Raw genomic sequence first — 25,311 nt, forward strand, 5'->3', positions numbered from 1 at the left:
GAATACGTCATCAGGCAAATTCGTGAATGGTTGGAAGTCAGTTTGAAAAGAGAACTGCAACAGTGTGCACTGTGAAGAACAGGAGGAGGGAGAAGATTTCCTCTGACCTGGAGCATTTCCATACCCAGCAACAGACGAAACAGACTCTCCTGATACGAGCTGGAGCTGAGGGAACACATAGAACAGTCAAAATACGGAAAATACAGCCTCTGTCACCTCGAGCATGATTTCTGTTAACCGCTGCTCTCTGCGACGGCTGGTTTTTTCAGTTCACATAGCGCCGCTCTGAGCTCGCGTAACAATGAGTAAATCACTCAAAGATAAGTGAATGACAATAATGTGCCTTATGGAGCAAAGCTGCTTAGTCATGAAAAAAAAAAAACGTCTTATATCTTGCAACTCTAAATGTGAGAGGTTCTCAAGCACTTTAGTCTTGGCTACTTCTTGGCTCCCCCTCAGAAATAACATCTGAACTTCACTGAAACACAGCCGGTCAGACGAGAGGGAAGCACAGACGACTACACAGCTAATCGCACTGGAGCAACGGATGTACAGTTACCCGTCATTGTCCTCTCCCGAGCGTGGTACACACGGCAGAAGGCAGTTTCTTAACCTCTCAGCATCCTCAATGTGAGATTCCAGTCCAGCTATAAACTCCTGGATAATCTGATGGATTTTACAATTATGAACACAGAGTAATGAACACAGAGTAATGACAACAGAGCGATGACGACATTTGAACGATGGTTCTTGGTGTGCACTCACGTTTGGGTATCTGGGACTCCGCTTTAAACATTGCTGTAGTCGCTTCTGGAACACCACTTGATCTACAACTGAGGACGCAAAAAAAATTAACTGCTGTGTGTGTTTGTTTGTGTCGGTGTCCTCTGAGGCCAAACGGGCAGCTTTACACTGAAAAGGCCTCGTATGCGTTTCGGTGTTAAATCTCATTAACGGCAAAATGGATACTCTTGTTATTTTTCTCCTATTACCTATTTCGTTGGGTGCATTGCCCTGTTTCAGAGTGACGCCCGACTCTCGTAGAAACTGGACAAACACATTATCAGAGACATCCTTCTGAACTGCAGATTTGGACGAACGTCCAGCGGCTTTGCCCTTCTTTGCCTCTGAAAGGGAAAGAAGGAAGGGATAAGGAAATCGCACAATATAACTAATGATGTTTAGCTACGTAGCACCCTCCTCGATAACCGCAGTTTTGAAATACTTACTTGGCATGTCAAGCGCCGTGGCACCTTCATTTAGAGATGACCTCCTCTTCTTGCGCATCATGACTGAGTTTTTTGAGACCTAGCAAAAACAATAATGATTTGATATCGACCACTGCTCCTTTGCAGACATAACATTACATACGCGTCTGGTCGCAGCCATGGACAGCAGTAAAGCAAAAAGTACAAGCTAATTTTGCGCTATTTTAAACTGAAATAGATTTAGGTTAGTTAGCCAAATGTTACGGAAATCAGTCCCATGTTCTAGAAAAAAGTCATAACATAACATAAGCTAGCTACCGTTTCTGTTGCTGGGGTCGTTGGGACCAACTGTCTAGGTAAACACTGTATTACATTAGAAGCTACATAACGGACTGGTATCGTTCTCCGATTCTCTAGTTAGGTAGTTGTAATGAATTGGATTTATCCAGTTACAAATAATAACTCTTACTTCTGCGAAAATTCTCCGTGAACTGTCCAATACTGCCTTCAGTTACGAAAACAAGATTCCCGCGTCAGTGCGTCTGCCAATAGTTTGCAAGGGATCAACGTCAAATTACACACAGCAGCAACGACACAGAGTTGTCCAGTCATTTTTCGTCGCTACTGATGAAACAAGAGGTAAACCACTGATATTAATTAAAAACACTAAAGAGGTATGCATGTTCTGGATAACTGATATTTCATTACTATTATCAGCGTAACGAAAAAACAACATTTGCAGTTGATTGCAGGTAATACAGCACTATGAAACATACCCTTAAGTCTCAGAGGCGTTTCTTAAGGTAGGTTTGTACAAAAGTGATTGGTTATTTCCTTAGATATAGCCCCTCCTCGTGGAATATCCTTAAAAACGTCAGTGTATCAATATTTCAAAGGAAAGGTAACCTGAGAGAACGCAGAGGCAACGAGACATACCGATTCTCAATTGTGTATCTTTTTGCCAATCGTCTACAAGTATGGCGGAGAGTAAAACGCTCTACGACTTCTCTACGAAGAGCCTTACAGGGGAAGTGTTTAATTTCTCCGCTCTAAAAGGCAAAGTTGTGCTAATCGAGAATGTGGCGTCTCTCTGAGGTACGACCACCAGGGATTACACCCAGATGAACGAGCTCCACGAACGGTACGCCAGCAAGGGGCTTGTGATTCTTGGGGTGCCCTGCAACCAGTTCGGACACCAGGTAAGCAAGAAAGTCAGCCTTTTTTTAATTTATAGTAAATCCCCTAGGATCTGATTTTTAAACTTGTGAATAGGTCGTCCTACCGAAAGGTTCTTGAAAACGCATGTCCTTTGACTGGTCAACATGCACCTGTTCCAGTCTAAAGAATTTCTCTCTTCCTCATTTAAATCCTATTATTTGACACCTGTTACATGAATAATTTAAGCCCTGTTAATTGAATGTTTACATACAGTTTTTCGAGGCTATATCATTTCATAACGTGTGTGTGTGAGAGATACATTGTTCCCGAGTTAATGACTGATATCCTTTATTATAGGAAAACTGCAAGAACGAGGAGATCCTGCTGTCCCTGAAATACGTCCGTCCGGGAAATGGCTTCGAACCCAAATTTCAGCTTCTGGAGAAGGTCGATGTGAACGGGAAAGATGCCCATCCTCTGTTCGTTTTTCTTAAGGAGAAACTTCCGTTCCCCAGCGACGAACCCATGTCCTTCATGACCGATCCTAAATTCATCATCTGGAGTCCGGTCTGCAGGAATGACATCGCGTGGAATTTTGAAAAGTTCCTCATCGGGCCAGATGGAGTGCCGTTTAAACGTTACGGTCGGCGCTACCTCACTAGTAACATTGAGGGAGATATCAAGAAACTTCTCAATCTGGCAAATTAAAATGAAACTGTTTTTAGTATTGGCTGACAGAGGTACTGTGAAGTTTTAAGGAATAGCCTATAAATTAGGAGGATATTTTAACTCTTAGTGGTACTCATTTTGTAGGAAGTAGGCTACCCGTCTACTTGTTTTCCTAACGTACACGGTGCCTCTGTAAGACAATACAGTTCCTCTTTCATAGCAAGCTGTGCTCTCTTGTGCGCGATGCCACTGTGTTGTGACTGTTTATTCTATGAAGATATCCTTTGAAACGCTACGTGTAGGGGGTGTCTGATCAAATGTAAACGTCTCGACCGAACAGGGGCGTTTGGCCCATGTACAGCACAACTGCTTATGGCGGAAAAATAAATAAATGTATTTTCTAATAACCCTTGGTTAGTCTCTTTATTCAGGACACCATGATAAATTATTTGAAACTATCGAAATTAGAGCTGCAATCCTCTGAATAAAGGGAAATAATACACGCGCGTACATGCACACTGGACGCGCATAATGTCACGCTTCAGGCTTGTAGAGCTGAGAGTGCTGCATTAATGTGTTGCCGTGACAACTTATGGTTAAACAAGAGGGAAATTTACCCACTCAATGACTTTGCAAATCTGGGCAGAATGTGGAAGTCATGCTGACGAGTTCACGGAGCTCAAACACGAATCAGTTTTGTGCTTTTATTTCCTGAACACAACATTACTCAATCGAGAATCACTCTCACGACTATGGAACGCCATTTAAGTCAAAATTAAATGAATACATACATACATACATACATACATAAATATGGCTATGAAATAAATCCTGAAATAAATACATGAGGCAATAAATATAGAAATAAATTTAAATATAAATATATAAACCAGTCAATATAGTTCAATAAATAAATAACTAGGTTTTTATTTCAAAATGACGCTTTTCAAATGACTATTTTTATTTATTTCAGGGGACTTTTATTTAATAATTCCACATTTATTTATTTCAGGGTACTATTATTTCATAACGCCACATTTTATTTCATTATGCCACATTTCCATCTCTTATATTCAAATGAATGGGACGTGGTTATCTCATAGACCCAGACCAAAGTAACATCACCAGAGCAGCATTGAATCTATATAAGCAAGCTGTTGTGCGGAAAATATGGAAAGGCTTCGGGCGGCACGGTGGCGCAGTGGGCAGCTGTCGCCTCACAGCAAGGTCTCGGGTTCGATTCCCGGCTGGCCAGGGTCCTTTCTGAGTGGAGTTTGCATGTTCTCCCCGTAGGGTTTCCTCCGGGAGCTCCGGTTTCCTCCCACAGTCCAAAGACATGCAGGTTATGAATGTGAGTGTGTTTGTCTGTGTCTGCCCTGCGATGGGCTGGCGACTTGTCCAGGGTGTTTCCCCGTCTTTCGCCTTATATGAGCGCTGGGATAGACTCCAGCAACCCCCGCGACCTTAATTAGAATAAGCGGCTTAGATAGTGAGTGAGTGGGTAGGCTTCAAGATACCATGACATCCTTAGCAGATCAAATTGACAACATGGTTTGTCAGCAGATACTATTTTGGACCGTATTGAAGACTTCTGTAGAAATACTCGGGCGGGTAGATGCTCTTCAGGACATCGACGTGCATGTCGAAGTTTTAAATTGCTTGAGACTGATTGAGCACCGTGTTCGCGTGGAAGATGTCCAAGAGGTTACTTCAAGCATAGGTGCAGGACACCCGCCTCTGGATATTCCAGACAATATGCCCGCTACCTTTGTGTTGCTTGGCCCATCAACCCGAGAAATCGCGGATCTGTTTGGTGTGTCACTCAGCACGATTCAGAGGAGATCGGCCGAAGATAAGTTACTTGAGTGAACGTAAAATCAATTGTTGCTCTGTCGAGCTAACGTCACAAAAATGAGAGAGTGGTGGGCAAAAACATTTATAATACAGGTAGATGCTTAAAGACGCGAGGGTTCGTAGGCCTAAACAAAATTAAAACATGACTGACATTAAACAATTATTCAGTCTTGTGTAACGATATGATATGCAAAGAGATGGGGGAAACGGAATAGGAGTGGCATATTTCCAACAGAAAACCGTTGGACAGCAGACAGGTGAATAGCACAGTTGTTCGTCAACAGTTAAAGTTGGCTAAAACGTTCATGTTAACGTTACACACAACAAGTTAGGCCTACAGTTATTATTAACAGCTGCTCTGTCAGATATGGCAGGCACCTGTTTGTATTGTGAAATGATACTTTTTGTTTACTCGTAAAAAATGACTAAAATCAGAGATGTTTCTTGATACACGTTAAGTTGCAGTCTCTATTAGTAATCTAGTTAACAACTGTGCTGTCCACCAGTCTCTTGTTTTCTCACGATTCTCAAAATCTCACGATTTTCTGGTGGAACTCTTTGCCACTCATACACTCATATTCGCCGCTACTGATGAAACAAGAAGTAAACCACCGATCTTAATTAAAAACACTAAACAGCTGTACATGTTCTGGTTATCTGATATTTCAAGAGTATTAGTTACGTAACGGAAAAACAACATTTGCAGTTGATTGCAGGTAATACCGAACTATGAAACATGCCCTTAAGTCTTAGAGGCGTTTCTTAAGGTAGGTTTGTACAAAAGTGATTGGTTATTTCCTTAGATATAGCCCCTCCTCGTGTAATAACCTTAAAAATGTCAGTGTATCAATATTGCGAAGCAAAGTTAGACTGAGAGAAGACAGAAACAGTGAGGCGTACCAATTTTCAATTGTGCATTTTTTTGCCAATCGTCTACAAGTATGGCGGGAAGTAAAACGCTCTACGACTTCTCCACGAAGAGCCTTACAGGGGAAGTGTTTAATTTCTCGGCTTTAAAAGGTAAAGTTGTGCTAATCGAGAATGTGGCGTCTCTCTGAGGTACGACCACCAGGGATTACACCCAGATGAACGAGCTTCACGAGCGGTACTCCAGCAAGGGGCTTGTGATTCTTGGGGTGCCCTGCAACCAGTTCGGACACCAGGTAAGCAAGAAAGTCAGCTTTTTTTTAAAAATTTATAGTAAATCCCCTAGGAACTGATTTTTAAACTCGTGAATAGGTCGTCCTACCGAAAGGTTATTGAAAATGCATGTCCTTGACTGGTCAACTTGCAGCTGTTCCAGTCTAAAGAATTTCTCTCTCTCATTTAAACCCTATTATATGACCCCTGTTATATGAATAATTTAAGCCCTGTTAATTGAATGTTTACATACAGTTTTTCGAGGCTATATCATTTCATAACGTGTGTGTGTGAGATACATTGTTCCCGCGTTAATGATTGATATCCTTTATTATAGGAAAACTGCAAGAACGAGGAGACCCTGCTGTCCCTGAAATACGTCCGTCCGGGAAATGGCTTCGAACCCAAATTTCAGCTTCTGGAGAAGGTCGATGTGAACGGGAAAGATGCCCATCCTCTGTTCGTTTTTCTTAAGGAAAAACTTCCGTTTCCCAGCGACGAACCCATGGCCCTCATGACCGATCCTAAATTAGTCATCTGGAAGCCGGTCTGCAGGAATGACATCGCGTGGAATTTTGAAAAGTTCCTCATCGGGCCAGATGGAGTGCCGTTTAAACGTTACAGCCGGAACTATCTCACGAGTAACATTGAGGGAGATATCAAGAAACTTCTCAATCTGGCAAATTAAAATGAAACTGTTTTTAGTATTGGCTGACAGAGGTACTGTGAAGTTTTAAGGAATAGCCTATAAATTAGGAGGATATTTTAACTCTTAGTGGTACTCATTTTGTAGGAAGTAGGCTACCCGTCTACTTGTTTTCCTAACGTACACGGTGCCTCTGTAAGACAATACAGTTCCTCTTTCATAGCAAGCTGTGCTCTCTTGTGCGCGATGCCACTGTGTTGTGACTGTTTATTCTATGAAGATATCCTTTGAAACACTACGTGTAGGGGGTGTCTGATCAAATGTAAACGTCTCGACCGAACAGGGGCGTTTGGCCCATGTACAGCACAACTGCTTATGGCGGAAAAATAAATAAATGTATTTTCTAATAACCCTTGGTTAGTGTCTTTATTCAGGACCCCATGATAAGTTAAGAATAAAGGGAAAGAATACACGCGCGCACATACACACAGGACGCGCACAATGTCACGCTTTGCATTATGCCTGTAGAGCTGAGCGTGCTGCATCATATGTTAACGTGTTGTTACCTTGACAACTCAGATCGTTCTTTTCATGAAAGGTCAAACAAGTGGGAAATTTACCCACTCAGTGACTTTGCAAATCAAGGCAGAATGTGGAAGTCATGCTGACGAGTTCATGGAGCTCAACCACTAGAATCAGTTTTGTGCTTTTACTTCCTGAAAACAACATTACTCAATCAAAATTCACTCTCTCGTAAGTTTAAATCTAACTATCAGTAGGCATACTTTTTTGCCTGTTTATGTAGGTCACGCTGAGGAATCACTGTCGTACATACCTATTTCACCTTTGGACAAAGCGCCGACGGGAAACCTTTGATAGTTCAGTTGAACTCTAAAGGTGTGGCAGAGGCCAGAAATCAGGTTTAATCTCGCAACTGTAGTCTCAGTCTGGTTAATCTGGGTAAATAAAACGCGTAAACCTCTAAGGAAATGAATATAAGTGCTAGAGATGCCAGTCAGACGTGCAGAAGACATGCAAAAGAGTTTGAGTCTCACACTATGGTGACACTGCATACATTAAACAGTCTCTGGTCCAGGAAGATGACATCTTCCTGGACATCTCTTTACGACTGTTCTGCCCTTGTGGCTTTCAAAATAAAATACAGTTCTAGAGACAGGGCATGAGTGGTCCAATGTACAAACTGACAATCAGACTGAAATTTCACAACAGCCACTCTTTTAATAAATTACACAGGAATGATTATTAACGTGATGATAATATTCTGTAATGTCATAATGTCCCAAGTCATTCCAGGAAAAAAAAAAAAAAAAACATCCCCAAAGAAAAGCACCTCTTCAAAGGCTTTTTTGTCTTTATTGTAGTTCACGTTTTTCATCAAAATCCTTTGTTTGTTGCACACATTGGCAGTTCGATAAATATCGGAACACAAAGACTTTCTGTATGCTGTGCACGATTATGTACATCTATGCAATATTTTCTCTTAGAAATAAAAACCTAGGTTTGACTGGCTGCTGTATTGATATTGACGTGTTGGATTGAGAGAAAAAAAAAAAAGAGATGAAGATAAAATGACAAATCTCTTGCTGAATTGACCGGTTTGGTGTATTTTCAATCTACCTATGAGCCCGTCACAAATTTACAAATGAAGAATACAGCGATTACTGTCTACAGGATTTTACTACAATCCGTTCTCTGTGATGACACTGGACTCACAGCTGGGCCAATCAGCAACTTCGGGCTTTTCTTCTTAACCAACCACAGTCACATGCTACTGTGTCACAAGAATGGATGCAGAACCAAACAGGTGCAATCAGCAGAGGGAGTCTTGTTGGTAATGTTCAAAATGCCACTTCCTGTCCATTTAGTGTGGCACAGACGAGAATCGAAGGCAATTTATTTACCCCAACCCCATCGCCCAATTTTAAGCAGTTTCTATGTATGTCTATGGATCAGTATCCCCATCACAAAGCCTTCCATCCACAAATGACTGGGCACCTCTGACTGCTAAGCACACGCTGTATGGATCAGTAAGCAAAGCTCTCTTTCTGCGTTGCGTAAGAATGCCCCTTTTTATCAATGCCGAAGAAAAGAAGTTACCAAGGACATCAGATTAATCATTACAACCAATAGTCTTATTGAGCTTGGGAAATATAGCACCACTTTCTCAAGCAGTTGCTTGATTCACTTCCATTCGCTTCACAAAGGAATCCTGGGGGTAAAAAAAAAAAAGACCAAAAAAAAAAAAAACATATTCCCAGCCAAAATAAAATAATAGTAATCAAACAAAATAATCGCATTGGGGGGTTACTCTAAACAGCACATGCCATTGCACTTCATGACTACAGCTTCGCTCAGCAAATGAACGTTTCGTGTTTATAATGGACTGTTACTTGGACGAATCCAGAAATGTAAGTGTGGTTGGAAAGGCGGGAATAAAACAAAACGCTAAAACCACTCACACGCGGCCCCTTCTAACAACTCATGGGGCTGAAAAGGCAGCTAGTGCTAACGTTTAAGTCGAAAGAGCAGCACGTTTTTTTCTTCTCTTTTTGTTTTGTTTTGTTTTTGTCTTAAAGATCAGGCGTATAGTTATGTTCACCTTATGGTTGCGAGAAAGAATCGAGGGTTCAGCGTCTCAAAAGGGTGTCACCTCTCTATACAGATCTTAAAGAAACAAATACTCTCTGCTCTGGTAGGCAGTTGGAGAGATTCAACCAGGTGTGAAATGCCAGCAAATGAAAGTTGTTAAGCTCAGACAGACAGGAACATGGTACACACACACACACACACACACGTGTTTCAGAGCAGAATGCATTCTTTAGAGCAGGCACATGTTTAGGAGAGGGGGAAAGAGAGAGAGAGAACGAACCGCAAAATTAAAACACGTATCTCAATTTTTGCATAAAGTCATTGAACACCCCCCCCCCCAAAACAAACAAACAAAACAAAACAAAAAAAAAAACAGGAGGCTTCACTTGTCTTGGCTCTCGGTTTGTTCAAAATGTACAACTTTATAATGCTTTGGTTGAAAGAACAAAATGCATTTGGCTTCGTTTTATTATGATTATGATCATCATCATTATTATTATTATTATTTTCACGTTTGTGATTTATCAATGCGTTCATTTCAGGCAACTTCTACACATTCACACAGTCCAGTGAAAGGTCAGAGAACTCTTCACCTTTCCTGTTCTTTAAATGAAACCCTTGTCCTGTCAGGTCTATCAGCAGGCGTCAAGCAGGTGTTTCAGAGCAACATACCCCTCAAGTCACACTTCAAACTTAAGATTTTCTTTTGTTTTCTTTTAATTTTTTTTGGCTCGTGTGGATGCGTGTGAAGAGAAAAAAAAAAGTGAGAGGTGAAAAGAGAAAATTGAGTGCCCCCTTAAAGAGAAGTCTGGAATCGCTGAAGCAGCTGATCTGTTTGACATATCTGAGTGTTTCTGCTTCCTGCTGCTGCTGTCAGTTGCCCAGCTTTTTAAAAACCGGCCGGTCTGGTTGGTCAGTTGGTGTCCATGTGGTCGTCGAGGGTCTCCGGGGCTCCGCCCAGCGAGGCGGAGGGTGGGGATTTCGGGGGGGAGCCAACATCTCGCCGTTGGTAAAAAAGCACGTAGGCTGCTTTTGTCTGCCGAGGCAGAGGAGGTGGAGAAGAGGAAGAAGAAGAAAACAAAACGGGGGGGGGGGGGAGTTAGATTACAGCACTGATAAGATCTTGCCTAAACACCAGATGGCAAAACTAATGTTACACTGAATCATCTGTTATTCGTCACCTCAGCGACAGCATGGCCACAGTGGTTCTCTGTGAATATGAATGAACAAACCTGGCCCCCACCAACTCCCCATACAGACACAGTGTTCACACAGTAGAGCTAGGGGAACTGTCAGTATGAATTAAAAAGGGGTAGAGACCAAAGGTCCAACGGACGTACCACAATCTGATCCTCCGAGGCAGACGACACACTGCTGTCATCAAAGTAATACCACTTCCCATCACATTTGTTCTTAGCGTAGGCCGTGTCTGAAAGAGGGTAAGAGACAATGAAATTCAACCCTCCCACACCAACAAAAAAAGGCTCTTGTATAAACAAAACCCAGCTTTCTTTGACTGACATAATGCAGCAGCTACAAATGCATGAATCTCAAAACGAATTCCTGGAAAGGAAACAGAAGTGGTCAACCAATCAGACGAGCGACCTCCTGTCTCCATGGACACTGGGCAAACAATGAACACCTTGTTCACACAGTTCTGAGAAGCTGAAAGTGGATCTTAGGATCGGTCATAAAGGCGTTGAGAAAGACAGCGGGGTTAGCTCAATGTTTCACCAGAGCAGATAAGGAATAAGAGATAACAAAGAGTCTGGGTTAGTCACTGGAGGTCAAATCTCTGCCACACAGCGGATGAATACCAGCACTAAGCACCAGTGGAAAAGGTGCATTACACAGAGAGATCAGGAGACTGTTTTTCCTGTGGAGAACATCAGTGACTCTGGTTTTAGATTACTGATTGGTTCGTTCTAAGTTAACAGTACCACCTGCAACGCAACACTGTTGCTTTGGGATCAAAATCCAGTCCTGGACGGCCACGGTCCTGCTGTTTGTCCTGTCGACCAACTAAATACAATCTCTGATTGGCTGAAGAGTGTGCACACCTGTTTTCAAGGTGAAAATCAACAGGTAACTAAGAGGTGAAGACAAAAACCGGCAGGACCCTGGCCCTCCAGGACCGGATTTTGACGCATGTGCGTTGGATGGACTATCATCCACTGACAATGCTGAAAAACAACATATTCTGTAAACAGTTTGATTACATAAATGTTGTTAACATACACTGAAAGTTGTGTATATAAATTAAAAAAAAAAGGCAACTCACAGTGTCCGCCGCCCATTCCTCCATAATGATTGGACACAGCGATGAGGTCATAGATGTAGGGTGTGGCTTTTGGGTCACAAACAAATTCAGACATGTTCAGGTCCCTAGACAGAGAGAGGAGGGGGGAAAAAACAACAAAAACACATTATCAACAGCACCCAGCCAACACTTCTTTCTCACCATTGCCGGACACACACTCAAAACACACCACACCTTAGCACGTCTATACACACACACACACACACACACACACACTGCATGCTGGTAACTTTTCCCAGCTCCACGTTTAACTGAGCGCTGAAATGTGCTGATAACAATCATGTATATCATTCCATTCCTAAAAAAGTCAAACACTGCGGATGATCATTTAAAAACTGACTCCTTTTTGAGGAAAGTGATTGCTAATGGTTTGTTTAGACTGACAGGAACCAAACGCAGTTCTGGCTGTTTCACATTAAAGGGCAGGTGGACTGTGTTGTTGAGTGAGTTTTGACTCTGTGTGTGTGTGTGTGTGTGTGTGTGCTGTGTATGTGTGTGTATGTGTGTGTGTGTGTGTGTGTGTGTGTGTGTGTGTGTGTGTGTGTGTGTATGTGTGTGTGTGTGTGTGTGTGTGTGTGTGTGTGTGTGTGTGTGTGTGTGTGTGTATGTGTGTGTGCGCGCGCGCGCACTGTGACGGATCCAGCAGGTGGAACAATAACCCTCTGTGTGTTTCATGAATAAAGCAGGCATGACTCAGCTCCTCAGACATCGCATTCCCACTCTTGTTTCCGTGTGTGTTCGTTGGGTAATGCGACTAAGGAAAACAGCCCTCAGGCTTCCAGACAACCAGGCTCATGTCCAACTTCAGTGACAGTAACCCATACCTCCAGGTAAATGTCACTGGATACAACAGGACTATTGTTTTAACTACAGAGTCGTTTGATTTTCGGACGCTGCGGAGACCAAATGGTTGATAGTGCCTGCCTGAAAGAGCACACAATACAGGCCAGATAAAGGATTTCCAGTAAACCCTTGTGCAATACCGTGGTGTTACTACATCTAGTTCCAAAACCTCCCCCGCCCTGCACTAGTACACCTGACTGACATGGTCCTGCCTGATAATTAACTGTGTTAGGGTTAGGGTTAGGGCAGGTCAGGGGAGTCCTGAATAGTAGATTTATAGGCACTGCACTATTGTTCAATGAGGGACAGCCTTCTGAAACATACTGTTCATTTCACTCATTTTGCATGGCGTTTTTTTTTTTCTCTTTCGTTTCCTCCAGAGTCTCAAAACCAGGAAAACAATGCTCTCTACAAAAACCCCATCTGCCTAACTTGGCCACAGTACAATGTTCATAGACTTACTGCCATCTAGTGGACAAACTGTGTATATTCTTAAAGGCATCAGTAATGAAGTGCAGTTCCGAGAGTGTAAAAAAATCTCTCGCGTGACAAACACAGAGCAGTTCGTGAGAACATGAGAGACTTAACATGACTGATTAAGCCTGGCATCTGAAGGCTGGCTAATGGCCACAGGACAGAGTGAATGTGCTTGCGTGTGTGTGCGTGTGTGTCGAACCAATCACATCAGCTCTCCGCATGACAGTCAAACATCAGGAGTAGATGTCCCATTCAGTGTCTAATCTAAAATGTTTTTACCACATGCACTTATTCTTATGATGGCTCATATCATCTTCAACTCTGATTGTCTCTGATTTTCCTCTTTACAGCAGAACTGAGCTTCCTTGAGCGATATTCAGTCAGACATCCTTGAACGACTCAGGCATGCGTCTTTAAAAAGGGTCCACGTGCATTAACGGGGGGGTGTGTTACCTGATTGGGAAGTCCACCACCGTGTCGAGTTTGTCTCTCCAGCAGCGATTGTACGAGAAGCGTTTCAGGTGCACGACCAGGATGCGCGGCAGAGACCAAAGGTCAAACTTCTTAGTGGCCTGCTGATGCTTCTTACAGGTGGGACAATACCTGCACGGAAACACAGAGAGAGATCGCCACACAGGCGTGTGACTCGGTATGTTTTGTAGATCGTTTGTTTTTCATATGCACGCTCCATCACGGGAATACAGCGCCTCAGCGGGGCCGGGGGCCGTCAGCCTTCTTTTTAGGAATCGCGAGCAAGCGGTTTGATTCCACTGAAACCAAACGACTTTGCGTATTTCAATTCCTTATTTCAATTCTCTGTTCAGCAGTGCTATCGGAATTGTCACATTTCTAACCATACCAAACCCTACTCATGAGCGTTTGTTTGGGGGTTTTTTTAAGGTAAGCACTGCATTAGGATTCTGTAAGTCGGATCCTGGAGGTCCCCAAACCCTGCTGGTTTCTCTATCAACCAAACACTGTAGTCTCTCTAATTGGCTGAGGTGTGCACTGTTTTCCTGTGTTTGCCTGGCAAAAATCAGGCCCTTATAATGAGCAGGAACAAAAAGAACTCCAGCAGGACGCTGGGCATCCAAGATGGAATCTGACGGGCCTTGCACTACATGATTATGGGGACATGGTTCCACTGCCTTCAATTAGAACCAAAGCCAGAACGGCAGGATCACCAAGGCAGCTTTTCGCCGGCCTCATTTGCATATCGTTTACATGTCAGAGTGGGCTCATGGGTAGAGTGATGTCATGAGGGCGGTGTGTGGTTTACCAGGGGTCGTGTTCTCCCAGAGTCTCCATAGTGGTGAACAGCTCAATGCACTCTCTGAGAGCCACTGTGGTCTTCTTCTTCTGGGCCTGCATCATACTCTCATGCTTCTCATAGGCCTACAGACACAGACAGACAGCAACAGACAGACAGACAGGCAGGAAACAAAAGAAAGAAAGACCAAATGAAAAGGGGCCGGTTTTGTCGGTCTTGAGAGAGAACGGGTCAAAATGAACAGTAAAAAAAAGGTGCATTTTTCTGGTACTGACCTCTGCTTCCTGATCATCATAGCAGAGTTTCCTTAGGTCTGAATCCCAGTCAATAGCCACGGTGGAATGTGCTAACAAATAAATATGAAAAAAACAACAACAAATAAATAAAAAAATCACAGACGTAAACAAGATGATTAGCACAACAGGAAAAGTATTCACGCAGGCTTTACCATGTCACTAATGAGACATTCTGCCATGATCTGGCTCACATGAACACCAATAAAAGATTGATCCAGAACTCCAGTTCAGAATAAAGCTCATATACATTACTGTTTAACCACTGCTGTACTCTAAACAGACTGTGAGTCGGGGGAGGGGGAGAGGAAAGCGTTGAGTATTACGTGTGAATTTGAGAATATTTCCGTCGCACGGCAGAGAGCTGATGTTGGCTGTGCCGCAGGAGTTGACCATGCTAAAGGTGAAGAGCCTATTGTGGGCGGAGCCTGATTTTCCCACGCTCCCATTGGATCCATTCTCCTGTTCGGAGCTCTCGTCCTCCTCCTCATCCGCAGCCTCGCCCTGGCTGTTCTCCGGTTCGGGGCTGACCTGGTGATCCATGGCCTCTTCATCCCCTAAAACTGGCACACACAGCAATATATGTGCGTTAGCCAATCAAATCTCAAAAAAAAAACCCAGCAACGTCCTCCAATGAAACGCCCTACAGAGAAATGACCATCAAAGACCATTCTGTCTGGGTATAGCAACTCTTTTAAATCTGTCTTTGCGGGTGTTTCCTGCCGTCTGCAGGGGGTTGAATAAGTGCATTTCTCCCGTATGCGAGTCGGAGCCCTGAGAAGACCGGAACGCCGAGACGCGAAAAGGAACGGTTATCCTTCAGCGAACGCGACCAGGGCATTCATACAGAGAGAGAGGTGAGAGTGCGGTTAAGAGAACCGTGAGACGGAAGACTCAAGCCTTTTACCCTCACACACTCCGTTGGGGCCGTTGCAGGCGCTGGATTGGCTGCTGCCGTTGCTGGACCCAGCGCTGCAGGACGCTCCGTCAGACACGGGGCTGCTGCAGCTGCTCAGGTCCGCGTTGTGATTGGAGGAGGCTGTGCAGTTGGCTGCCTGACTGCGGCTGGAGGTGGTTGCCGTGGCGGCGGCGGCGGCGACTCTTCCCTCTGTCGCGGTGCCCGGGGGACGCTTCACGTAACGTCTGTAAACGTCACACAGACACACACACAATACCGTTCATTTGAGCCTAAGGCGGCGCCAGTAATACACCAACATTAAACAGTCCTTCAGACAAGCTCCAACCTCTCGCTCTTTCAGACGCATCTACATAACCACATGGGTGAAAAGACCACATCAAAACTTCACTCATCTTCTTTGTAATGTCCAAAAAAGAGAAACTGCAGTAGCAGTATGAGTAGATGGGTTATTGATCCTCTGACCGTATAGCTCCGAGACAGCATTAAATATGTCCATTCAGCACAAACACACAGCTTATAGTGAAACCACTGTCACTTGAGGAGCACAGACGGAGACTGAACACTCAGACTAAACTCTCAGGGGTCACGTTTCACTGTTCAAACATAAACTGAATTCCCAGACTCAACTCTCAGGGGTCACGTTTCACTGTTCAAACATAAACTGAATTCCCAGACTCAACTCTCAGGGGTCAGATTTCACTGTTCAAACACAGTTAAGCTGCACAGGTTTGAGCTCATGCTTGAGATACAGACTTTGCAAACACTGAGTGAAAAATGAAAACACCGAAGGCTGATGGCAGAAATGAAATAGAACAGAACAGCAAATGAGGGAAAAGAAGAGACTGAAGGAGAGAACATATGACCGTGGAGAAGATCGGGCAGTGGGGGGGTTTAGAATTATCACTCCTCTGTAAAAGCTGCAGATTTCCACCCCCATTCAAAAATCCCCCCCCCCCAAATCAGCCTACATTTCAGTGAGCCTGTGTGCCTCATTTACCCATCCCTCTGTCTGTAGTACTTCTTCTTCTTCTTCTTCTATAATTCAGCTCCACCTATAATTCAGTCCATCCTTTCAGTGTATCTACCTACTGCAGATTGAATTCTTTGCAGTCCGCGAGCAGGGGCGATGCTCAGGCCTAAATCCGCGGGGCTGTTGGACTCACCCTGTCCTCTCCAGGATTCGCTGGTAGAGGGCGTCCGTGGACAGGTTGTTGCGTGGTATGCTGAGGAGGAGAGGCTGGCCAAACAACAGGGTGCCAGACGAGCCACTGGAGTGTTTAATATGCCTCTCCCGAAAGTAGACCGGGAGATTCATCCTTTCATTGTCCTCCTCCATCACCTCATACCTACACACAGATATATACATCAACTACTGCCTATACAAACACACACAGATATATACACCAACTCATACCTACACACAGACACACAGATATATACATCAACTACTGCCTATACACACACACACACTCAGATATATACACCAACTCATACCTACACACAGACACACAGATATATACATCAACTACTGCCTATACACACACACAGATATACACATCAACTAATGCCTATACACACACAGATATACACATCAACTCATACCTACACACACTCAAATATATACAGTACATCACCTCATGCCTACACACACAAATAAACACACACATATATATACACATCAAATACTACTTATACACATACTCACAAACACACGTCACCTCATACTATACATACATAGATATAAATGTCATTTTCTCACACACACACACACACACACACTCCTAAAGAGAGTACAACATTAAAAAGGAGAAAGGACAATTTGAAAGATGAGCTGCCAGGACTCACACAAAGATGTCATCTTTCTCCATAATCTGGTTCAGACCGTCGTCCCGTCTGTAGACTTTATGGAATCTATGATTATAAACATCTGCCACCACCATCTAAAAAAAATAAATAATAATATAAATAAATACATATTTTTAAAAAAAAGGTCATTCTCCAGAAACGACAGGGGCTCCTACAACCTCACTTAGGCACAGCTCAGGCTTTCACTTGCGTCACACCCAAATCTCCATGCCAAGACAAATACTACAACTCCTGATTACAATCTACACAATCCAAACAGTGAGTACGGCCGACGGATTTGCCAATGGAAAGTCAAGATGAGTTGAGCTCTGCAGAGACACTCACGTTTTCGGCAGGAATTCCTGACAGTTTGGACAGGGCACTGCAGAGGTCGGACACTGCCCCCATCTTAGGAACAACCACACGGTACTGAACAAGACACAGATGAAATAAACAAAAACAAATTAAAAAAAAAAAACAGTTCAACCAGTCTATCAAGGACATCACTAAACAGAACTCACAATGCAAAAAAAAAATCACCAAAGAGCCTGCCTACTTTTTTTTGTGTGTGTGTGTGTGTGTGTGTGTTTATGTGTGTCTTCAAAACAAGCCTTTGGTGGTAGAATCCGTGGATTACATTAACAAAAGGAACATTTGAAACAGAGTCAAATGATTTTAAATGGTGTTTTAAAAGATGCCATTCTTATCTCCAGGGCTATCCGTAACACAAACACGATGACAAATCGAGAAGGGGCCTTAAAAAGGCACCCCTGGACGGACGCCTCAAACGGACGCGGTCAGCGTCTGAACATTCAGGATTAGCCTTACTTGCATGGGTCGGCACTGCGGGTCACTGCGCACCAGAACCACTTCCATGGTCCGGTCTTTTTTCATAGGCAGGGGCAGGGTGAGGTAGCAGAAGGGGTCAAAGGTCACAGACACTTTGGAGCACTCCGGGCAGACCAGAGTGGATTTGAACAGGCCGTGGAAGATATCCACGATGATGGAGTCGTTACGTAAGCGATGGTTCTTCCAGGCTTCGTTCGCGACAATCTGTGAAGGAAAAGCCCAAATGTTTATGTGTTCAGCAAAATATCTGTGTGTCCAATAGGGCCTGTTGAGCTTTGATGAATGTGTGTATGATCAGTGTGAGAAGACATAGATGATGGGGAAGTGACGGGTTTGTACCTCGTCTGGCCGCCCCCCGGCATCCGTCAGGGCCAGATAAGGCTTCTTCTTCACACGGTTCAGGTCCTCGTGAAGGCCGTCCAGCAGGAAGGCCAGCAGCTCCTGCGAGTCCTGCTGCTGGTAGCCTGAGAACTGCGGGGCAAACCGACCCACCTGCGTCTACAAAAGGACAGAGGAGAGTTAGAGTCACCGCTGCAGCAATCGTGTAGCCTTAGGTCGTATGTACCAGAAGCACCGACTGATCTGGGATCAGTTTTTGCCTTCTACTGCTGTAATGAACATATTCGTACGGACTGAAGGAAGCTGAGCCTAGATCAGCACTCTTAATCAAGAGACACTTACTCTTGAGTAAAACGTGTCTCACGGGGGGGGGGGGGACTCACCTTGAAAGTGCGGGGGGCCACGTAGCTGCTGCGACTCAGCCACATCTGTTTGACCAGGTCGGCGTACGCCTCAGCAATCTCTCCCCTCATCCCCAACGGATTCTCTCGGTTTATCTCCGCCACGTAGCGGTCGTCTAAGAAGTACTCCGTCAGCGGCGGGGCGTTACTCAGGCACTGCCATGGACACGCGTTTCAAAAAAACCATCAGCACTAACAAATCGGTCAGCGAAACACAGCCTTATTAAAAGATAGTGTGACCATGTTTACGTCTCATTAAGGTATCCTTAAATGAGGGAGTCAGTGACTTTGAAGAAATATCAGAATGATAAAATCACAGATGCAAATAGAACTAAACTTGACAATAAAGACTAATGTATACACAAACAGAATGAAAACTGGCAATAAATAGTGAACAATGAGAGGGTTTCTGTTGTACCTGAAGGGCAGAATTCATAAAACAGGTGTTTCCTAGGTTGCTAAGGCCACAAAGGCCTGGTTGGGAGGGAGATTCTCTGTAGTTGTAGGATGAACTGTATGAGCTATATCCCCCCAGCCTGCAATACACACAAATGGTCAGCAGGGGGCAGGGAGCACAACATTATAAACCTACAGAAATAACTAGACCACTGAAGAGAGGGCTAACTCTACAAATATAAATTTACTTCAAATTCAACCACAGAGAACAACTTCCGGCTAACACCATCACTTGATTATGTAACTTAAGACTCTAAGCTGTAAAACTGAGCCAACATTGCTATATTTCTAACCTCCACAAAGTAAAAGTAATGTTAAGACAGTGTGGTAGTGAAACTCAGTGAAAGAAGCAGGCTAGCAACTTCTGCCTTCAGTATGCGTCTGTGTGAGCCAACCTGTTTCCAGAGGAGAGGCTGTTGTTAAGCATGTACCCCGAGTTGCTACTACAGTCCCCGTTTGTGGCCGAGGAGGAAATAGTTGCAGACGAATTGGAGGAGACCTTGGGGGAGGTAGTAAAATTCCTAGATGTGGTTGTGCTGGATCTAAGAACAAATGACAGTCTGCTTTACTCCATACACACACAAGAGTCTAAATATAGATTACTGTACAAACAAGCACATAAATTAACAGCACAACAACAACAACAACAACAAAGAATATGATAGCAGCAGACTGACTGGCAGAATGAACTCCAAAGTAGATTTAAAAATAAATAAATAAATACATAAAAACCACTGGTCTATTCTGAGACGAGCGTCTTGAATATCAATGCAGTGCAGCACTACATTATAACCAATCTGAGGCAGTAAAGTTCCATGGCAGCTGTTTGAAGGAGACACATCGGTGTCAGTGCACCAGGGGCTGCGTTAGTGCATTTGAACTTACTTGGGAAGAGAGGCCTGTCTGGGCCAAGTTCCGTCCTCATTCTTCCGCTCAATCACAAGTACCTGTGGGCAAAATGCCAGCGTCAGACAGGCAGGAGGATTACCATAAACACACACACACACACACACAGCCTTGTTTATCTCTGGCTTGATAGGTCGCTGAGCCAATCAGCAGAGCCAAAAGCACTCATGTGACGTGCTCACTTTCAAACAGATACTTTACAGGACTACATTCCATTCTGACTGAAAGGAAACCGATGGTCTCAAAACAACAACAACAAAAGAAAAAAAAAAAGCAGCATGACAAAAGCTACAAAACAAGCTTTGCTTAAACAGATATGGACAAATTCCCCGACATATTGTGACAAGTATAGGCACTTTCAAACTGCTTTTTTGATTAACGAAGACATTCACGTCTTGTGATGTAACTTTTTATATCACTATCAAATCCTTGATTTAAGATGAAAAGCAAAAAAAAAAAAAAAATGTTTGCAAAATCCTGTCCTTTCCCTGAGTCTGCCCCCTACTGTTCAGAGGTGTGATTGCAGTTGTACCTGGCCCTGGAAGAGCCCAGCATCCTGAACAGTGCTGTCAGGCTTGTTCAACTGCTCGTAGGTGTTACTCATGTACTTGTTCCACAGCCGCGTCTCCTTCTCCGAGGGAATGTCGAACAGACACCTCATCTCCTTCTCAATCGTATCTGCGCGAGACAGCCCGTTAATATTCAAACAGCATCTGGCGTCAGGTCAGACCGCTCATCAAGTTCCCTTTTCCATGGTTCAGGGAAAAGGAGAAAGGTTAGTGGAAGTGGGGGGTTTAGTAGAGGAACGTGGATTAAACCTTTACTTCTTTATTTCACATACCTCGCGCCTCTCGCTCTGCTTACTGAGGAAGTAGGATTGCATTAAATCTCTCTATGATGTTAATCTGTTCGCTATGTGCCCAGGACAGAAAGCGGCCCGAAGGTCTGATCGAAGACGTGGCCTTACCGATTGTATCAGCTTTGCTGAAATGGCGAGTCACCACGCGGTCCATGTTGTCGTTCTCGCACAGGTTCAGCTCCAACAGGTAAACCTCCACTTTGCAATGCTTCACAAACATGCCATGCTCCACCACCTGGAGAGAATCAGCAGAGTCAACAGTGCATGCCAGTACACATTCACCTCACGGGCAACTGCAAACGGACATCAAACTGTCAAAACCAGTTACGGCCTTCAGCGCAACAAAACAATTTGGCCAGTTACAGCCAGTTACAGCCATATATGAACATGCATGATGTACCGGAGAGAAAATTTAGTGGAAACCCGACGTAGGGTCGTTGTACCTTTCTGACAATGGGTCTCTGGCCCTCCAGACAACCATACCAGCTGACCAGTTTATTCCATGCCTCTGTGGGCACCAGGACATAGTCCAGCTCATCTATAAGATGTTCCTTCAGGGTCTGAGTGTCCTGATCTATAACACACAGGCAAATAAAAACACATTAGACACGAAAACACCAGAACGGCTCACGACAGCATTTTCACTTTTCATGTGTTCGATTGACATTTATATGCGGAACATGTCTATGCATGCCTGCTCCAAGGGAATTCTGCTGCCAGAACCAGTATGTTTAAAGACAGGTTAGAATTCATCGCACAGTTACTGACACCAAGGGTGAAATTTGTGGAGGGAACAGAGCCGGGGAGAAATTCAGATTTCAGTGTAACCAGATAACTTACACCAAAGGTCATAATGTCCTAAGAACACTGTTTTTGGACAGCCTTGATTTTTGGCTCCAAGTTATCTGGCTAACTGTGAAATCCTGCTTTGTGGAATATCTCCTTAGACCCCCCCCCCCCCCCCAAAAAAAAAAAAAAAACTAGCAGAGCAAGCAGGCCCACTGTAAACAGTATGTTTTCAGTCTCAGGATTACACTGTCAAAGCCCCAGTCTATGTAGTTGGTACATTTATAAGTGTGCCCATGGTCAGAATGAGACTGACCTGAAAACAGCCCAGAGTTGTCGATGGGTCCAGGAAACAGACTCTGCTCTCCTACATTGTACATGTCCCAGCTGTCGAAGCCCACATACTTCTTCCATTGTTTAAACCACCGGCTGTCAATCAGATACCTATGGAATATTGGCAAATAAGGAAGATTATGTTGAGGTACGCAGGAGGAATCGACACATCCCACACACTACGTCATGAGACTAAAGGGAAGCTTTCAGGTAGACAAAAAGAATAAAAGAAAACAATATGAATTTGCACAGTTTGCAAAACACCTCTGATGGTAAACAGCTTTGTACTTTATGGCGCGTGGGAACACAGAAATAACCAATGAGGATGTCTTAATCTCATCTAAGGAAGGAATCTGGTCCAGGTCATAAGCTTGTTAACAGGATTCCAATGCAGCTAGATGAAGTGCTTATATGTGCTGGTGGTGAGGTGTTTGTGAGTGAGAACAAAACAAAATGTACTTCACCAAATGTATTCTACTCAACAGTATGCCTAACAATCAACTTTATCACCATCCTCTGCCTCTGTTCACGGAACGTATGACAGAGGCATGCTCAGAGTCATCAAGAATAACCAAAAAAAATCAACTGTCAAATTACTAAGCCTCAATGGAGTGGCTGAAATTCTGTCTGACTGGCGCAGTTAATAGATAACGTCCCAGACTTTCTTTATCTACATAACATTCTTAAGTTACATAGGTAACTTGGGGCCAAGGAACACTGGAAAGTGTGCCGGCAGCACTTAGCACAAGACTGCAAGCGAGTTGTCATAGATATGAGCTTACGTTTGACATTTCAGGTGGCAGCCAAAATATGTTATACTGCTTACATGTATTTATATTTTGCCGACGTGTTTGACGCCGCATCAATGTCTTATTGGGGGTTGGGGGGAATCGGCATAATTACTGGGTGCCATCCAGTGTCCATGACAAAGCACTGACTTGTCACAGTTACGGTGGCTAGTTTACCAACATTAGGTTGCCTACACTGGCTACAAAATTGACTTACAGCTCAGTTCCAACTGACAACGTCATTGTTGTACAAGGGGTTCGGACCACTGACATGACTCAACGACGGAAAAACACTGGACTAAGCAGAGCGATAAGGCAACTATGCTTGACTTCTTAGGCTAATGTTAGCTAACTAACTAAATGTACTACCTAGGTATCCAAATGGCAAGACAACATGGCTAAACATACACATACACAAAGCAGCTGAGTGGGGCACTCTTGTAATCTGGCAGACAACGACAAAAGCTTAACTTTCACTTCAGCTAGACGAAGAGCTGTTTGTTAAGTTAGCTGACAGCGTTGTTGCGTTGCGACAGCTGGGTTCTCTATCACAACTAACCTAGCTTATCTAACCGCTAGCTCATATAGCATAGCTAGAATAACGAACTGAAACTGTTAAACTAGCCACAGTAAATTTCGAGGTTAGTGTTGATTCAGCTAGCGAGCTAAGCCATTATATTCTGCTTGGAAAATATAGTGGTCTCAGATGTTGCTGAAATATGAAGTAATTAAAGTGATTACAGTTCATGGAAGTTAGCCAGGTAGCCTGTAAACCAGCCAGTCAGCTAGCTATTTCCGGTCCTGTGCCTACCGGTTTCCTCAATGTGGGCCTAAGGTTAGCCTTGTGGCTAACGTTAGCTTGTTGGCTAGTTAGCATAGCTAGCCTAACTTGGATAGGAAAATTACCCCCGGACACAGGGAGGCTATCCTAGCTCACATAAGTCAGTTAACTTGATGTTTTCTTACCACTCATCGCCCTTTCTGAGTGTTGTTTTCAGTAGAGCTCCTATGCTCTGTTTTTGAGTCTCAGTTGAAGGTATGGGTGTTTGTACCGGTACCGGCTCCGCATCAGGGTCTGCTGCGTTGCCGGACTCGGGTCCGCCTCCCTCCGCCATCGTGCAGTGAGTGAACCCGCAACAGCCGTGAACGCGCACCTCTGAACAAGCGACAGTCGTGGACGCGCAACTGTGCAGGAAACCATAAACGTATCCTACCAACTGATCTACCTTCGTTCATAGACACTACTGGATTTTACTGGATTTATCAGCCAACCGAACACATACAAGTGTTGAAGTTCAACGATTCGCAGTTACAGCTTCTACTCTCGTTTGTAGAAGAGCACTAAATGCAACTGTGTCCTGATATTATTTCTAATAGTTATGTTAAGTAAACTTTTTACGTTTTCTCCTCGGCTAATAACGTCAAGCAATATTTTTTCTTTAGTTAGCTAGTAAGGTAAATACTAAGTCACATGAACACTTGTATACATTGATCTAACAGATTCGTATGTCATATGTTCTTATTATTCGTTGTTAGGGTTAGATTTGGTCTTGTTTCACATATTTGGCATCGTCCAAATTGTAAACTGTCCTAAACTTTGCTGACGAAAGTTACGGGTTCACCCAACCTGCCCATCCACTGCAACTAACGCCGGGTCATTACTATGACAGCCTACCAATGTGACAACGAGCCACTGAAATCACAGCAAAGGGTAATACTGGCAGAAAAAGATGCAAGATGCTGGCTCAGACACAGCTAAATATCATGTTTTTTTGCTCTTATTTGCATTAGAACAGAGATCACAGGAGCCGTACTCTGTGTGAGCCTGTCCTCGCAAGACCAAACAACAATAATGAGCAGGTAATGACCCGGGCTATAGCTAACTACCTATTCTTGCAATAAATAATTACCTATCATTTTTGTTTTCTTTTGTTCTGCATTATGACGAAACAACAGTTTAGACAAGTGCATAAGGTGTCAAAACTCTTTATAAAACAGAATGTAATGTTACAAAATCAAATTAATTCAATAAATAATAAACGCTAAGCATAATATTAACCAATAGCAGATTAAAACACATAAGGACAAGACACAAAGCTTCTGCTACTGTCAGAAGTGACAGACTATAGCTTTTCTTTTCCTGAAACCTCTTGAATTTCAGTGTAGCCTAATGACACATTAAAAGACAAAAAGACTAATTCTATAATCTTCAGTCATATTGAGCTAAATATTTCTTTAGTCTGTCTCTAAACCTAGTTCTTCTATCATTGGTCCAATATGAGTCAAACCCTTGCTCTCCTTAAATCAACAAAACATGATTACAGTTATTTGCAGTGACTTAA

General features: G+C 43.6%; 3 protein-coding genes and 1 pseudogene across 4 annotated transcripts in view; 2 read left to right on the forward strand and 2 right to left on the reverse strand.

The window, feature by feature from the left end:
- The window catches only part of fancd2 (FA complementation group D2), a 25,641-nt gene extending 24,351 nt beyond the window's left edge, over nucleotides 1-1,290 (reverse strand). The window contains 5 exon segments of the mRNA XM_030777682.1: nucleotides 108-165; nucleotides 554-666; nucleotides 766-833; nucleotides 993-1,127; nucleotides 1,230-1,290. Of these exon segments, the coding sequence (XP_030633542.1) occupies nucleotides 108-165; nucleotides 554-666; nucleotides 766-833; nucleotides 993-1,127; nucleotides 1,230-1,290 (435 nt within the window).
- Nucleotides 1,291-2,121: 831 nt separating this feature from the next.
- Nucleotides 2,122-3,318, forward strand: gpx1b (glutathione peroxidase 1b). 2 transcript variants are annotated; one of them, XM_030776250.1, is made up of 2 exons: nucleotides 2,122-2,407; nucleotides 2,724-3,318. In XM_030776250.1, the coding sequence occupies exons 1-2, from the start codon at nucleotides 2,186-2,188 to the stop codon at nucleotides 3,072-3,074; spliced, it is 573 nt and encodes a 190-aa protein (XP_030632110.1). In that variant the 5' UTR covers nucleotides 2,122-2,185; the 3' UTR covers nucleotides 3,075-3,318. The 2 variants fall into 2 exon arrangements, with proteins under 2 accessions (XP_030632110.1, XP_030632111.1); XM_030776251.1 differs by having other exon boundaries at nucleotides 2,122-2,269.
- Nucleotides 3,319-5,830: 2,512 nt separating this feature from the next.
- On the forward strand, nucleotides 5,831-7,079 carry LOC115813741 (glutathione peroxidase 1-like; annotated as a pseudogene).
- Nucleotides 7,080-9,819: 2,740 nt separating this feature from the next.
- Nucleotides 9,820-24,084, reverse strand: usp4 (ubiquitin specific peptidase 4 (proto-oncogene)). The gene is made up of 22 exons (XM_030777303.1): nucleotides 23,936-24,084; nucleotides 22,165-22,292; nucleotides 21,506-21,636; nucleotides 21,171-21,297; nucleotides 20,736-20,881; nucleotides 20,183-20,244; nucleotides 19,693-19,839; nucleotides 19,260-19,377; nucleotides 18,824-18,997; nucleotides 18,441-18,599; nucleotides 18,081-18,305; nucleotides 17,598-17,681; nucleotides 17,253-17,347; nucleotides 16,571-16,753; nucleotides 15,396-15,631; nucleotides 14,815-15,045; nucleotides 14,471-14,541; nucleotides 14,205-14,320; nucleotides 13,379-13,528; nucleotides 11,567-11,670; nucleotides 10,626-10,714; nucleotides 9,820-10,321 (listed from the first exon to the last, which is right to left on the reverse strand). Exons 1-22 carry the CDS (start codon nucleotides 24,082-24,084, stop codon nucleotides 10,199-10,201), a joined length of 3,048 nt encoding a protein of 1,015 aa, XP_030633163.1. The 3' UTR covers nucleotides 9,820-10,198.
- Nucleotides 24,085-25,311: the final 1,227 nt, after the last annotated feature.

This window comes from Chanos chanos, chromosome 6 (assembly GCF_902362185.1).
Source record: "Chanos chanos chromosome 6, fChaCha1.1, whole genome shotgun sequence".
In the NCBI taxonomy this organism is placed as follows: domain Eukaryota; kingdom Metazoa; phylum Chordata; class Actinopteri; order Gonorynchiformes; family Chanidae; genus Chanos; species Chanos chanos.

Bases quoted from the DNA above. Each gene is read 5' to 3' on its own strand.
- gpx1b (XM_030776251.1), top strand. From the start codon at position 2,186: ATGGCGGAGAGTAAAACGCTCTACGACTTCTCTACGAAGAGCCTTACA. The intron at 2,270-2,723 runs GTTGTGCTAATC...CCTTTATTATAG, and splicing joins TCTCCGCTCTAAAAGGCAAA to GAAAACTGCAAGAACGAGGA.
- usp4 (XM_030777303.1), bottom strand. From the start codon at position 24,084: ATGGCGGAGGGAGGCGGACCCGAGTCCGGCAACGCAGCAGACCCTGAT. The intron at 19,840-20,182 runs GTAAGTTCAAAT...ATTTGTTCTTAG, and splicing joins AGACAGGCCTCTCTTCCCAA to ATCCAGCACAACCACATCTA. The intron at 17,348-17,597 runs GTGAGTGTCTCT...TATTTTTTTTAG, and splicing joins CAGGAATTCCTGCCGAAAAC to ATGGTGGTGGCAGATGTTTA.